The sequence below is a fragment of the Hemicordylus capensis genome, chromosome 16, assembly GCF_027244095.1.
Source record: "Hemicordylus capensis ecotype Gifberg chromosome 16, rHemCap1.1.pri, whole genome shotgun sequence".
In the NCBI taxonomy this organism is placed as follows: Eukaryota; Metazoa; Chordata; class Lepidosauria; order Squamata; family Cordylidae; genus Hemicordylus; species Hemicordylus capensis.
In genome coordinates this window covers 1,982,860-1,999,006 of record NC_069672.1, presented here as the reverse complement: position 1 = coordinate 1,999,006, position 16,147 = coordinate 1,982,860, and the positions used below count along the sequence as shown (strand labels likewise).

Below are 16,147 nucleotides of genomic sequence, written 5' to 3'. Positions count from 1 at the left end.
CAGGGCTGGGCCCCTCCTTAGGACCATGGGACGTTGACACTTCCTGTCTGTTTCCAAGCCCAATCCAAAGTGCTGGTCATCACCTTGGCAGGCCCCAAATGTGTGGGGCCAGCATATTTCAGTGACTGTCTTCTCCCACATGATCACTCCAGCCTGTTCAAAATTTGTATGCAGACCCTGTTGCCCATTGTGCTTGGTGGGTAGAGCCTTCTTGGTTGTGGCACCAGACTGTGGAACTCCCTACCCCATGAGACTGAGTGGGTCCCCTCTCTGTTGGCATTTGGATGTCTTTGGCTTAAATAGTAATTTATATTTAACTGAGCCTTTAACTGATAATTAATTAAGCCTTTTGGGTGAAATAATAACTTATATTAAGCAGCAACTGATATTCATTCTCTTCTTTTGGCTTAAATAGTAATTGATTTTGTTCTACTCTTGTCTTTCTGCTGCTATTTTAATATAATTAGTTATTTTCTTGTTCTTTTTTAAAATTCATGTCTTTTCGCTGCCTGGTGGGAGGCCCCAGTTTGTGGGACAGAAAAACAGGACAGAAATGTTTTAATATAATGTGTTCCCCATCTCAGGGTTTAAAATAAATAAATTTAAAAACCATCTTTTTGGAGAGGATTTTTAAAGTTTTATCTGCAGCTCATATCTGGTGGGTTTCTAACCCACCAAACTTCTAAATTTGGTTTTCAGTGGACTTTGTTTTAGTAAGTAAGTAAATAAATAAATAAATAAATAAATAGAAATGTATTTATTTAGCACAATTCTATACCAACATATCTATACCACCCCATATAAAACCCTCCGGGTGGTTTACAATTTAACACAACAGTAACTTAAAAACAAAAAATAACGACTGCTACTATTTTATTATTATTTATTATACTATTCGCAGCAGTAACAGTAGTGGAGCCAGTGTGGTGTAGTGGTTAGAGTGTTAGACGTGGACAGACCTGGGTTCGAATCCCCATTCAGCCGTGAAACTCACAGGGTGACTCTGGGCCAGTCACGTATCGCTCAGCCTAGCCTACCTCATAGGGTTGTTGTGAGGATAAATATAACCCTGTGCACTGCTCGGGGGCGCCTTGGAGAAAGAGCGGGATATAGATGTAAAAATAAAATAAAATAAAAATAAAATAGTAATATCTTTACTATTAATGTTATAAGGTTTAAGAGTTTTCCTGATTATGTAAGCCGCCCCAAGCAGTATTGCACTGGAGAAATGAAGTGTGCCTTTTTTAAATAATAAACCAATAAGGACCCCCCCATCCAGCCCCAGGCCCTGCAGGATGAACGACCGAACAGTTTATCAGAGAGTAAGAAGCTTGACCTTACCTCTCGCAGCAATGCAGAGGAAATTCTTGCAAACAGCTAAATATCTATTAATAAGAGAGAAAACAGCCGGCTTGCCAAATGCCCTTTGGTTTTTGGCTCGTGGCCCCCACTTCAAAATCTGTCCTCTTAAGAGAAAAGAGAGAGAGGAGAAGAAGAGGAAGAAGAAGCTACAAGGATGTGCCACTTACCCGTCACGTAAGGCCCCAGGGGCATCTGGCTGTAGTTGACCATCCCGCCTGGTCCCGGCCCTCGGAAGTTCGGCCCAAAGCTGTTGCTGTACATGGGAGACGAGCCGAAGGAGGTCTGTGGGCAGAAAGGGCTGGGTTTGGATCTGAAACGGCAGCTGGCCCCATCCCCAAAGACTCCAGGCCCAAATCATTGCAAAGAAGAAGCAGGAGCAGAAACATTGCCGTTTTTCTTATTACCGGATAAGCGTCCTTTGCTGTTGCACTTGGTAAAGCAACAGCAAAAGAAGCAGGTCTCTGCCTCGAGGAGCTTACCATTTATACATTTCCAAAGTGGGGGGGAGCCGAGAAAGGAGAGAGGGGTGAGCTGAACCAGAATGGAACCCAAATATTGAACCCATGTTCAGAACCAAAATACTTGGACCAGCTTGCTCGAGGCTTACTCCATCCATGCCTGACTGACTACTGCCAGCCTCTTCCCCACGTGAAATCCGGGGTCAGGAACAAGAGTTTCCAAGGGGGGAAGGGGGTGCTTTTGAGCTCCCTCTCTGACCTGCTGGATGGTGGGGTCGCTGCCCCGGTTTGTCAGGCGGCTGAGGATGCTGCGCTCAGACATCTGCAGGCGGGCGGCCACGGGCGGGATGCGGGACAACATGGAGGGCAAGCGGGTCACGTCCGCCTTCATGTCGCTCAGGAGCTCTTCCAGTTGGTTCAGGACTGCAACACAGACACACACACAAGTTACGCCCTGAGGAAAGCCCGTCTGCAGATGCTGCTGCAACCCGAGATCATGCCACATTTTGCAAAAGCGATGCAGGCACAAGATGTGGCAGCTTCTGTGCCCCTGAGGAAGGGAACCTCTACCAAAACAGGCTATCTAAATTTTCTTCTATCTTTCTTCTACCCCATACTTTGGTTTATATTTTATATTGTATCTCCCACCGCCTGCTTGTATCGCATGTATTTTATCGTTCTTATGCTGGTCTAAGACCGAATAATGGTAAGTGATTGAGTGACTGAATCATGAACAATATTGCAGCAGTCCACATAATGAAAACAATTCTTTGCTGGGTGGCAGGGAGTTCCGCAGGCCCCTCGCCATCCAAGGCAGTGTGCTTTTGGCAGGGAGAGGACCAACCTTTATGCAGGACGGCATTGGCGGGCTTGTTTCCAGCGAGGGATTCTTTGGAGAGGTGTTGGTGGCTCTCGGCCAGGCACTCCACTTCGGCCAACCGGGCGTTCAGAGCCATGGCCGGATGGCTGGGGTCTTGGGTCATGTTGAGGTACGCGGCCCTCCTCAGCTGCTCCTCGATCACCAAGGCCTGCTCCAGCAGCTGGGGGCAACGAAAAGGAGAATTAGGGTCACACCAGGCGCCGGTGACCTGGCTTACAAAGGCTTAACGCTGCTGCTTCTGGTAACACGTGGCTTTAAGAGGGGATAAGGCAACTCCACAGGGGACAGGTCTAGCAAAAGCTATTAGCCATGATGGGTTAATAGAACCTCCCTGTACAGGGGGAGAGAAACTGGCCCTCTCCACTCCCAGCACAGTACTTCCAGCAACTGTTGCTGGTGTCTGTCTTAAGTTTATTTTTAGATTGTGTATTTATTTATTATTTCTCTCTGTAAACCGCTTTGGAAACTTTTGTTGAAAAGTGGCATAAAAATATTTGTTGTTGTTGTGTGTGAGCCTGAATTTTATCACGGTTGGATCCCTTTTTAAAGCTGTCCATGCAAGGAAGGAAGTAAACCTCTGTGGCCGCCATCACACACACACACACACACACACACACACACAAAAACCCCGCCCGGCCCCCAGGAGCCCACCTTGAACCTCCGTGCCAAGAACTTGTTCTTCATCTCGAGGTAGTTGCCCTTGTGGATTTCCGACTTGAAGGGTTCGTTGAGGATGAGGTAATGGGGGTCGTTCTGGATGTCTTGCCAACGGGCGTAGCCGTGACTGAGCAGCAGGGACGGTTAAGGGCAATTCTGAAGACGTGGGGCAGGGGTTCTCCAACGTGGGTCCCCAGATGTGGTTGGACTACAACTTCCATCATCCCCGGACAACAGCTGGGGACCCAAGGTTGAGAACGCCTGGCTTGGGGCATTTCTAGAAGGAGAAATATTCCACTTGGATACAAAAATTATTTAAATTTGTCAACTCTCTGTCCACACTACGGAGCTCCTTTTTGCAAAGGGCATTTGTGTTTATCAACCCGTTGTTCAGATTGCTTAATTTCCTCCGTGCGCCATCTACACACCGCCATCTGCTGGACACTTGCAGGAAATCAAGGATGTTAATCACGTCTTTTCAGAGTACTTTAAAGGTGGTTTAATTTCCATCATGGATTTCCCATGCTTGATCTGGGATGGATTGGGTCCTTAGTATCAACCCAACCTTAGTATGGACCCAGACCTTAATCTTTTATTTTATACTGTACGCCAACAAGAAAATACAAGACTGGACACCGTCAAAGCTCCTAGACACAAACCGGTCTCTCTGTGACATCAGAGCAGTTAAGCCAATAGCAGAGGAGATGCACCACCTCTGTCATCCTTTGGCCATTGTGGCTGGGGATGATGGGAGTTGTAGTCCAACATCTGGGGACCTAAATTTGAGAAGCCCTGACACAGAAGCCAAATTCTTCACTAGCCCAATATGCCTTTAACACAACACAGTCTATGCCTCTTGTCACCCTTAAGAGAGCTAGAAGCTGATCTGCTTGTTAAATAGGCAGGAACAGCCATGAGGGTACCAAATCATGCAATCGATCACCTCTGGTCTTGTGGTAGCGAGCATGAATTGTCCCCTTTGCTAAGCAGGGTCTGCCCCTGGTTTGCATTTGAATGGGAGGCCACATGTGAGCATGGTAAAAGTTTCCCCTTAGGAGATGGAGCCGCTTATCATGGGAAGAGCATCTGCATGCTTGCATGCATAAGATCCCAGATTCCCTCCCTGGCAGCATCTCCAAGAGAGGGCTGAGAGAGACTCCTGCCTGCAACCTTGGAGAAGCCGCTGCCAGTCTGTGTAGACAATACTGAGCTAGATGGACCAAGGGTCTGACTCAGTATAAGGCAGCTTCCTATGCTTCTATGTTCTCCCTCCCCATCAACACCTTCGCATAACCCTGTGTTTGCTGTGCAAAGGATACGTGACTATTCCCACCAGAAGCCAGTAATCATGTCTCCGATGCCAGATGTCGTAGATCTTTCCCGAGGAGACAGCTGCCCTCTCCTCATTCTGCCACAGTGTGTGCAGCTCTGCAGAGCCAAGGAAAAACAAACCTGTCACCTTCCACTCCCAAGCGAGGGTTCACACATTTGTCCCTTGGTGACTGAAGCTCCCAGTAATGACTTGGCAATCACACTTAGCATTTACTCAGCACTTGAGACTCCACATGGTCTGGAGAGAGTGGACAGAGAGAAGTTCTAGAACCAGAGGTCACTCAATTAAATGGATTGCCAGGAAATTTTGGACCAACAAAAGAAAGGACTTTTTCTTCATAGTGCATAATTAACCTACGGAACTCTCAGCCACCAGATGTGGGAATGGCCACCAGCTGGGATGGTTTTAAGCATCCAAGCTGGTGCTTAAACCTTGGATGGCTCAGACTAATTCCTGGAGGACAGGTCTACGAATTGGCTGTTAGTCCTATGGCTTTAGACCACCTCCAGGCTCAGAGGCAAGATGCCTCTAAATATTTATTTATTATTTATTTATAATATTATTAAACCATCCAATATATGTGCATCTCTAGGCGGTGCACAAAATTTAAAAGATTTAAAAGTCAACATAGATTAAAATACATGAGACACAATTAAAAAACAATAGTATAAAGTAGTTATTAAAACAAATTATTAAAATTAATTCTAATTGCTTGCGAGAACAGGAGAGTCTTGAGGGTCTTCCTGAAAGCAAACAGAGAAGGAGATGCTCTTATTTCAGCAGGGAGCATATTCCAAAGCCCTGGGGCAACCACAGAGAAAGCCCGGTCCTGGGTCACCACCAAACAAACCAGTGGCATCCTTATCAAACCTCTCCAGAAGATCGTAACAGGCAACAGAGTTGATGACAAAGGAGACACTCTCTTAAATAGCTGTTAAGGGCTTCATAAATAATAACCAGCACTTTGTATTTCACCCGGAAACATATCGGCAGCCAGTGCAGTTCTTTCAAAATCGGTGTTATGTGGTCCCTTCCTGTTGTCCCAGAGACCAACCAGGGCTGTGACTCCCCTGCAAATAATGGTTGCAGGGGGGGCAACATTAGGGCACAGACCTCTTGCCGGTGGGCTTCCCAGGGGCATCTGGGGGGCCACTGTGTATAACAGGAGGCTGGGGCCATGGGCATGATCCAGCAGGGCTCTTCTTGGCGTTTTCCAGACGACGGGATTTGTAACAGTTAAAGTGTTGCAAAGTACAATGGAATGAGTGCTGCTGCTTCTTGTATTTTGCTGCTTTTGCTTCTTGTATTTTGTACTGTTTTTATGCTTGTTTTTTTAATTTTTTAAAAAAAAATCAGATTTGTTTTTATATTTTTTTAGCTTAATGTTTTAATGTGCTTTTTAATAATCTTGTTCTTAAATTTAATTGTGAGCCGCCGTGGGATTTTCTTAATGAAAGGCAGGGGATAAATTTAACAATAAATACATTTAACAATAATGAGGCAGTAGTTTGAAACCGCAAACACAGCGGCTCTCAAAACAGTTTTCTATGCAACATGGCAGGGTTTTAGCCGTCCGTATTGCCTGCCACTGCAGCAGATTCTCCAGGCAGGGGGTGTCCATATTCCACCAGGATCGCAATCACTGGCCCGCCTCCTCCTCCATTTCCGGCCAATAGGGTCGTGGAAAGGGCGGGGAACTGCTGATACAATGACCCTTTTAAAAAAACCAACAAATTTCTCGGCGCCTTTGCGCAAAGCGGCCAGCAGGGGCAGCAATGTTCCCCTTTGCACAAGCAGACACACCGAACACGTGGGGCATGAGACAAATGGGATCAAAAGCCAAGGTCAAAAGCAGAAATGAAAAGGAGCGGAAATATATATTTTTTAAAGATACAAAATGAGCAAATGCGATCGAAATCCAAAGCCGAGAATCGAGTTGCACCCTTGTGTCTTGCAGGAGAGGAGAGAAAGAGCTGGTCTTGTGGTAGCAAGCAGGACTTGTCCCCTTAGCTAAGCAGGGTCTGCCCTGGTTGCATTTGAATAGGAGACTAGAAGTGTGAGCCCTGTAAGAGATTCCCCTCTTAGGCGATGGAGAAGAACATCTAGGGAAGAGCATCTAGGTTTCAAGTTCCCTCCCTGGCAGCATCTCCAAGAGAGGGCTGAGAGAGATTCCTGCCTGCAACCTGGGAGAAGCTACTGCCAGTCTGTGAAGACAATACTGAGCTAGATAGACCAAAGGTCTGACTCGGTATATGGCAGCTTCCTGTGTTCCTATGTACGATTCCCTGCTCTGGCCTTGCGATCAGGCTGCTAATCCTGCTTCATCTCTGCGTCAGATGTGGCTGCATCGTTTCATCACACCCTCGGCAGAACCACCAGCCCTAACAGGAGGCTGCCTGTTGCATCTTTGCAGGATACAGTACTCCGAGCCTTGCCTCTTCCAGTCCGATTCTGCTTGGGTTAGGGTTCTTCTGCTTTTCAAACGACATGACCTGACCCAAGGGCTCCTTCGTTAACTCTGAATGCAGTTTCCAAGTGTATTTATTTTTATTTATTGATTTATCTATCAGATTTGTACACTGCCCCAAACTTTCATCTCTGGGCAGCTAACAATAACAACACAAGTTAAAAACATACACAAAAACTTAAAACAATGTAGATGATTTAAAAGTCAAAACAGATTCAAACCTAAAAATCTGAAAAGCTGAAAAAGCTTGGGTGAAGAGGTGGGGTTTTCAAACACTTCTTAAAAGTTGTCAGAGATGGGGAGGATCGTATCTCAGTCGGGAGCGCATTCCACAGTCTCGGGGCAGCAACTGAGAAAGCCCGTCCCCGTGCGGCTACCAGCTGAGCTGGCGGCAACTGGAGACGGATCTCTCCGGAAGACCTCAATGGGCGGTGGGGCTCATAATCAAGAAGACGTTTCTTAGATACCCAGGGCCTAAGCCATTTAGGGCTGTAAAAGTTATAACTAGCAGTTTGTCTTTTGCCCGGAAGCCTATTGGCAGCCAGTGTAACTCTATCAGCAAAGGAGTGATGTTCCAAGAACTGCTTTGATTTTAGGCTCTAGTCGCTAGATTCGGCATTGCACTGCGTTTGACATTCAGTCGCTTCGAAGGAAGTGCTATTTGGCCCAAAGAGCATTACACATAACAGCAAGATGTGGGGTGTTTTGAAAAAGAAAATTATTTTTCCAGCGCCTTTGGGGTTTGCCTCTCGTGTGACCATTTTTTTTAGTTCTGCCCCCCACCTTTCTCCCCACCATAGCGGTGTCAGCTGAAATTCGATCATTCAGTCACTGCAGTACAGAGAGATGCCAAACTACTTGCCCTCGGAGGAGGGTGCCTGCTGCATCACTGCATGAGCCATGCGGAAACTGCAAGCAAGCAGATCCAGGCGAGACATCATCATCTTTATTTATTTATGTATTTATTTGACATTTTATATCCCGCTCTTCCTCCAAGGAGCCCAGAGCGGTGTACTCCATACTTAAGTTTCTCTTTCACAACAACCCTGCGAAGTAGGTTAGGCCGAGAGAGAAGTGACTGGCCCAGAGTCACCCAGCTAGTCTCATGGCTGAAGGGGGATTTGAACTCGGGTCTCCCCGGTCCTAGTCCAGCACTCTAACCACTACACCACGCTGGCTCTCTCATTAGGAGGAGTTTCCGGACTGCAAGAGCTGTTGGACAGCGGAACAGCCTGCCTCATGAAGCGATGGGCTTTCCTTCGCTGAAAGTTTCCAAGCACAGGCTGGAGAGAGTCATCTGTCAGGGACACCACAGCAGATTCTAGTGCCGAGCAGAAGACTTCCGGGGTCTCTTCCAACCCCAGCCTTCTATGTGTGTATGATTCCGTGAGTCCCTGCCCTCACCGCTTGCCTCCTTCCACGCAGGAGGCATCCTCAGAACAGTGACTCATGCAGAGACACCCAGGAGTGTGCCTTAGACTCCAATTCAGCAAAGAGATCCGAACCCCCAGAGGCCGGACCACCTCGCTTACCTGTGAAGCCCCCGTCCGCAATATTGAACATGAACCGGATCTCGCTCTTGTCGTCCTTCTTCCCCTCCTCTTCCTCCTCCTTCTCGCCATTTTGCTGAGCCTCTGCGAGCTCCTTTTCTTCAGCCTTGGTGTCCTCTGCTTAGGAAACAGAGTGAGGGGTGGGTCAGCGGTCCCAGGAGAGCCGGTATTCAGGCCCTCCTCAACCGGGAGCAGCGGCCAGAGCACAGTTTTGCTGCTGAGACCTCAGCCAGGCTGGGTCAACTGGTGCCAGTCACCCAGAGGACAACTCTGTGGTGGCTCTACCCAAAGAGGAACAAGCAAGCCCAGTCTTGCCAGACTGCAATCGAAAGAACAGGATTTCATAACGTTTTGACATTCATCTGGTCTGGTGGTAGCAAGCAGGACTTGTCCCCTTAGCTAAGCAGGGTCCGCCCTGGTTACAAATGAATGGGAGATGAGAAGTGTGAGCACTGCAAGTTATCCCCCTCAGGGGATGGAGCCGCTCTGGGAAGAGCATCTAGGTTCCAAGCTCCCTCCCTAGCGGCATCTCCAAGAGAGGGCTGGGAGAGACTCCTGCCTGCAACCTTGGAGAAGCCGCTGCCAGTCTGGGTAAACAATACTCAGCTAGATGGACCAAGGGTCTGACTCAGTATATGGCAGCTTCCTATGTTCCTATTTCAGATGCTTTTAAGAAGAGGAGAGCTGGTCTTGTGGTAACAAGCATGATTTGTCCCCCTAGCTAAGCAGGATCCACTCTGGTTGCATATGGATGGGAGACTAGAAATGTGAGCACTGTGAGATATTCCCCTCTTAGGGGATGGAGCCGCTCTGGGGAGAGCAGAAAGTCCGAAGTTCCCTCCCTGGCAGCATCTCCAAGAGAGGGCAGAGAGAGATTCCTGCCTGCCACCTTGGAGAAGCTGCTGCCAGTCTGTGAAGACAACACTGAGCTAGATAGACCAATGGTCTGACTCAGTATGTGGCAGCTTCCTATGTTACTCTATTCCTATCTATGGGGCAGAAACAGAACTCAGTGTCTTAGAACTCATTTTTTGCTCAAGAATGGAAGGGAGGCAGATGTTTAGGCTTGCCAACAAATTTGGTTACAGCCTTCACTCAGGTGTGATCTTCCCGGGGTCCCTGCAATCGTTCTGCAATGCCCAAAATATGAAGGAGAAACAAATACATTCATTCATTCATGCATTCAGATTTATATGTCACCCTAATCCCATAAGACTCAGGGTGGCTTACAAACAATAACATACACAGCAACACAATTCCATAAAAATACATCTTACACAACCTCATAAAACACAACCCCATACAATACTCATGAAATGTTATCTTTGCATAAAGAGCCGTCTATATTCTGCATTCACAAAGATGCCAGCACAGAACAGAGACATGCCGGACAACATCCTTTAAAACCAGGATTTCCTTTTGGGAGCGGGGGAAAGCAAGTTTCTAGCCCTCAAGGCTGTTGGAAAGGCCTGAAAATGTTGCAGAGAATCAAAGATGCCAAAGCAGGGGTTGAATGAGCATCATTTCCAGTGAGGCGTCAGTGCCACAAACCGTCATGTGAAAAGCAGAAGCAGAATGAAGCCAGGTGCGCCCATTCGCTGAAAATATGCACCAGTAAAGCCCATTCCAATGTGAAATTTGGAGAGAAACTGTTTTCCTTTTTTCAATGCAGCCCTGAAGAGCAGCTTGAGGGGAAGCTTACCTGGTTTGGGTTCTTTGATGCTTCCTTTACTGGGACTCACATTTAATTCTGACTTCTCCACATTTAATTCTGACTTCTCCTGGGAGGCTTCATCTGGAGGAGCGGGAGAGGCAAGGCAACCGTTAGTGGCAGGAATCAGAGGACGGAAACAAAGAGCTGTGTAAGCGGAGAGGAGTGGCCGGTCTGACTACAGGCCACCTCCAGATGGAAAAAAACCAGGAAGCACCCAACCCAAAAGCAAAACAAGAGGCAAAATCTCAAGGTGCTCTCCAAAACCACCAGCCCAGCTCTCCTCTCCGCCAGCCCTCACCGTTACCCAGCTGCTCGGAGTGTGATTCTGTCTTCTCGAACTCCTCAACACTTTCCTCGCCAGCTTTGGCTTCGCTCTCGGCATTCTCCTTGTCCTCATTCTCAGCTTTCTCGCCATTTCCCGGCACCTTAAAGCAAAGTAAAGATTTGGTCACTCCAGGCTGCAGTTAGTGTGGGTGCAAGATTCCTGCCAGAATCTTGGAAGCTTCTGCATGCAAGCAGGCAGGCCTTCTTCCCAGAGCTGACCCATCACCTCCGGGGAATATCTCACAGTGCTCACACGGAGTCTCCCATTCAAATGCAGACCAGGGCAGACCCTGCTTAGCTATGCATGCTTGCTGCCACCAGACCAGGTCTCTTCCCCTGTTAACTGTGACTACTGCATAAGCATTGTTCTACAGAATGGTTGTATGCTGCTTTGATCTTTTTGGAAAGGTGCCTAATTAAGCTTGCAAGCAAAGCAGCAAAAATCTGCCCAGAAGGAGACAAGGTTGCCCGAACAGCTTTGCTGCTATGCATCGCTAGAAACGGGAAGACAGCGTCCATGTGCCCGGCCCACACATTTTGGTCACTGGTGCCCTCTCAAGGGATGAATGCTCATGGTGGTTTGGGGCAACCTCTGTCCCCCTTGAGATAGAAAACAGATGATTAGCATTGATGCACTCACAGCTTTCTCTGCATTATCACCCCTTGTTTACCTCTACCCCCAAAACGATTAGGGCAGAACTGCAGCCATTTTTGCACAGAGGAACGGGTTAGGGTCACAAGGGGAATATCTTGCAGAGCTCACAGGTGTGGTCTCCCATTCAAATGCAAACCAGAGTAGACCCTGCTTAGCAAAGGGGACAATTCATGCTTGCCACCACAAGACCAGCTCTTCTCCCATTCATTTGGAAACATCTTATCAGGAGGTGTCACCCCAACCGCTGCCATAGGATTCCTCCTGGCTGGAAAGCGTACCTCCCTTACCTGGGTCTCCCGCAACTTTTTCGCCTTCTGGTCCCCCTGCTCCTTCTCATCTGGAGTCCCAAGCTGCACCTCTGCTTTGTCTGAAACAACAGAGGAAGCGCACACTAACTCCTGCAAGTGGGACAAATATTCACCTTCTTGCCTTGCTGGGAAAGTCTCAAGGCAAAGGGGCAGGTATGCCATGGCTACCTGTCGCCATTTCTAACTATTTATTAGCAGAAATTAGTTATTTTATCATTATCATCATCATCATCATCATCCATTGTGCTTTACACAGTAGAAGAGGATACCTTTCTATCCCCTTGCTGAAACTCAGAGCAGACAGAATCAGAGTGCAGTCAGAATGTTCTGTTTCAAAAGGGCATTTTCCAAATTAGACTCTGCAATGGATCACATTGATGTGTTTAGAAAACCAACGGAACTCCATTTTTGCCTAGAAAGCCTCATTATAACTTAAAGTAACCTAGCCCATCTCAGGGACATCACTGCCTCTCATGATTAACGTCATTATCTCTCTCCAGCTAAATTGTATCTATGAAACTTGTTCACACAGCTAAGCTTCCCAGGCTAGAAAACAGGATCTAACCAAGTAAGGAGTAATCACCCGATGAACAATGAATCATTCGCATGCGTACTAGATACTTAGACCACCATTTTATATGCCACATGTCAGCACCATTTAGATTGTCTGTATAAATATAAGGTGCTCCTGTAACCAAACTGTAATCGGTTTGAGAGCGTTAGCCTATTGATTACCTATTGCTATCTGCAGAAGCAATAAAGCCTCAATTAATGATGCCCAACCCTGTGTCTGATTGATTGGTTGATTGAGCCCCATCCACATCAACGTCGGATCTCGAAAGTGTGCTTCCACACTGGCTGCATCATGACACCTCAGGCCCTATGCAGACAGCAGGGAGCCGTTCACATTTGCAATGCCTTGTTGCGGATTTAATCGCTGCAGTATAGAGCTAGGACATCGTCTAGCTAGTGTAAAAAAAAGTGTTCCCTCTAACAGGGAGTCCCAGATGTTGTTGACTACAGCTCCCATAATCCCCAAGCAAAAGTCATTTCAGCTGAGGATTCTGGGAGTTGTAGTCAAGAAAATGTAAATATAAATAAATAAGAGTACAATATCTGGGAATCCCTGTTAGAGGGAACACTGTTACTGACCCAGTATTGCACAGCCCTACTTAATAGGTATAATGTTTGATGAGAAATATGCCAGCCCCTTCTCCTTCAGGGGAACATGAGGCTGTTGGGAGGGACCACAAGACATGCTCAAAAATATTAGTGGGGTGTTGTTGTTGTTTTTTTTGGGGGGGAGACTTCCCCTGGAATTAAAAAAAAAAAACACCCCAAAGAAGCAGAAAGAATATACACACTGCAGCCACACAATACTCAAAGGTTCTGAAAGGAGGTTCTTCTGCCACTCAGCAGAGCACAGCCAATAGTGCTGGAAGATTGTGGGGAGGAGGGTGCCGGAAGGAACTGGGAGGAGGGAGCAAGGAAATTCCAGCTCTGACGCAGCATCAAATCAGAACATTTTTATCCCAGGTTCCAGTTGTATAGCTCAAAATGAGAAACGAAATCTGGACCATATCTATCAGACACAGAGAACTGTGATGCGTGTTAAGACAAATGTTTGGGGGATAACTGTTAAATATTAAAATTAGCAAGTCGAGTCCAGAGTGATAACTTATTATAACTGTGACAAATAAGGATACTGCTCTGGAGTCCCCAGAATTAAAATGGTGCTTGTCCAAGATATTGAAGGAGAAAAGTTATAAACAACCCCAATCCAAGGAAAGCTCTCAGTCAGCACCACCACAGATGCTCTAGACCAGGGATTCTCAATGCTGGGTCCCTAGATGTTACTGGACTTCAACTCCCATAATCCCCAGCCAAAGGCCACTGGGGCTGGGGATTATGGGAGTTGAAGTCCAATAACATCTGGGGACCCAACATTGGGAATCCCTGCTCTAGACCAGTGGTTCCCAACCTGGGTTCCTCCAGATGTTGCTGAATGACAACTATAAATTATAGCTGGGAATGATGGGAGTTGTAGTTCAGCAACATCTGGAGGGAAACCGGGTTGAGAACCACAGCTCTATAATGATGTGGCAGCTCAGCTAAGGAGGTGTTAAGCATTGCTTGGGGTTGATTTTGTCCGGATGGAACCAACGTGCAGGCTAGCTCTGGTGTGTGACCTAAAGGAGCCTTTCGCCACAGATCTCTGACTCCAAGGGGTTTTGAGTCAAAGGGGAAAGCGCAGATGTGAGCTAACCGGCAGTTATCAAACCCCAGATAGGCATCATCTAGGGGGCTGTACCTGTATATTTTAAGCCAAAATCAGGAATGCAACGCTATTTTAATTCATTGACATTTACTAAGAGTATTTGTTAAATATATCTCATGAGGGTTTTTTATACCTGAATTCGGGTCTATTTGACCACAACTCCAGGGTTGTAAAGGGTTTTTTTTTTTTACAAGCACAGGAGAGTTAATCTGCATAATTTCTTCTCATCACAGACTTTGAGTTCTTTCTCTTGGAGGCTTTTTGGACAGCAGGCTGCACCGTGGGCTTACTGTAAGGCTTTACTGCGAATTCGGGGCATAACAGGTACTCCAACGCAAAAGGAGGGGTTTTTTTAACCCTGGACATAAATTCCAAGATGGAGGGGGAAACCTGAATCGTGTGTGACGCGCTCTCTGAAATATTGCTCGGACTTTGGCGTAAATCTGGCCGCTATGTGGACACACACCTACCCTCCCAAAGTAAAGAGCCAGCGTAGCGTAGTGGTTAGAGTGTTGGACTAGAACCAGGAAGACCCGAGTTCAAATCCCCCATTCGACCACGAAACTCACAGGGTGACTCTGGGCCAGTCACGTATCTCTCAGCCTAACCTACCTCACAGGGTTGTTGCGAGGATAAACATAACCATGTACACCACTCTGAGCTCCGCGGAGGAAAACGCGGGATATAAATGTAAAAAATAAACAATAAATAAATAAAGTAAGGCTCCTGGCAACTGGGCAAAGAGGCACCTTTCAAGCAGTGGTGCTCTTCATATTAAACAGGGTGGAGGGAGAGCAACTGGCCCTATCCAGCCCCAACACACCGTCCCTCCAGCAGCTGCTGCTGGTATCTACTTTGTGCCTCTCTTTTTAGATTGTGAGCCCTTTGGGGACACCGACTAATCTTCCCCTTATCATTCTTTTAATATGAATGTAAACCAGTTTGCAAACTTCTGTTGCAAAGCGGTATATAAGTAGCCGTAGTACTATTAATTAAATCTGGCTTGGACGTCTAGAATTGTCCCTCCCCTCCACATAAACAAAGTAGGTTCTTACCCGGCTGTGATGTGGGCACCACTTGCCCATGAGCTGGGCTAGCTGGCACAGGCGTGTTCGGGTCCGAAGAGAGAACCTCACGGCATTTCTTGCCATCCACTCCTTCTGGGATTAGGTCTGGGGTGCTGTACTTCCCGTTGACGGGCTCAAACTCCTGAACCTGAAACCGGAGCAGATAGAGAAACAGGCGGGAACGGGGAGGATGGGGGACACAAGGGGTTAACTTTCCAATGCAAGTGGGTCAAAAATTAGAAACAAAATCCAAGGGAAAACTAACCACAGCAGCATCTGAGTGGCATATTCACACAGAACTAAAACAGCAGCAATGAAATTGATCTCATAGGAACAGAGGAAGCTGCCGTGTACTGAGTCAGACCCTTGGTCCACCTAGCTCAGTATTAAGAACATAAGAACAGCCCTGCTGGATCAGGCCCAAGGCAGCCCATCTAGTCCAGCATCCTGTTTCGCACAGTGGCCCACCAGATGCCGCTGGAAGCCACAGACAGGAGTTGAGGGCGTGCCCTCTCTTCTGCCATTACTCCCCTGCAACTGGTACTCAGAGGCATCCTGCCTTTGAGGCTGGAGGTGGCCCACAGCCCTCCGACTAGTAGCCATTGATAGACCTCTCCTCCATGAAGTCATCCAAATCCCTCTTAAAGCCATCCAGGTTGTTGGCTGTCACCACATCCTGTGGCAGAGAGTTCCACAAGTGGATCACGCGTTGTGTGAAAAAGTACTTCCGTTTGTTGGTCCTAGACCTCCTGGCAATCACTTTCATGGAGTGACCCCTGGTTCTAGTGTTGTGTGAGAGGGAAAAGAATTTCTCTCTCTCCACTTTCTCCACACCATGCATGATTTTATAGACCTCTATCATGTCTCCCCGCAGTCATCTTTCTTCTAAACTAAAAAGCCCCAGGTGTTGTAGTCTTGCCTCATAAGAAAGGTGCTCTAGGCCCCTGATCATCTTGGTTGCCCTCTTCTGTACCTTCTCCAGTTCAACAATGTCCTTTTTAAGATGTGGTGACCAGAATTGTATGTAGTACTCCAAGTGTGGTCACACCATAGTTTTGTATAAGGGCATTATAATATTAGCCGTTTTATTTTCA

The 16,147-nt window shown here is 47.2% G+C and overlaps 1 protein-coding gene across 6 annotated transcripts in view; it reads right to left on the bottom strand.

Moving 5' to 3' along the window:
* The window catches only part of CHD5 (chromodomain helicase DNA binding protein 5), a 93,087-nt gene that overhangs the window by 5,082 nt on the left and 71,858 nt on the right, over positions 1-16,147 (bottom strand). For 2 of the 6 annotated variants that reach the window (XM_053281190.1, XM_053281193.1), the window contains exons 31-40: positions 15,042-15,201; positions 11,688-11,767; positions 10,720-10,846; positions 10,410-10,502; positions 8,690-8,827; positions 4,677-4,785; positions 3,352-3,484; positions 2,665-2,860; positions 2,080-2,243; positions 1,530-1,644 (exon numbers count right to left, since the gene is read on the bottom strand). In XM_053281190.1, coding sequence (XP_053137165.1) covers positions 1,530-1,644; positions 2,080-2,243; positions 2,665-2,860; positions 3,352-3,484; positions 4,677-4,785; positions 8,690-8,827; positions 10,410-10,502; positions 10,720-10,846; positions 11,688-11,767; positions 15,042-15,201 — 1,315 coding nt within the window. Of the gene's footprint in view, positions 1-1,341; positions 1,386-1,529; positions 1,645-2,079; positions 2,244-2,664; positions 2,861-3,351; positions 3,485-4,676; positions 4,786-8,689; positions 8,828-10,409; positions 10,503-10,719; positions 10,847-11,687; positions 11,768-15,041; positions 15,202-16,147 lie in introns of all 6 variants that reach the window. The other 4 variants (XM_053281196.1, XM_053281192.1, XM_053281194.1 and 1 more) reach the window with 4 other exon arrangements.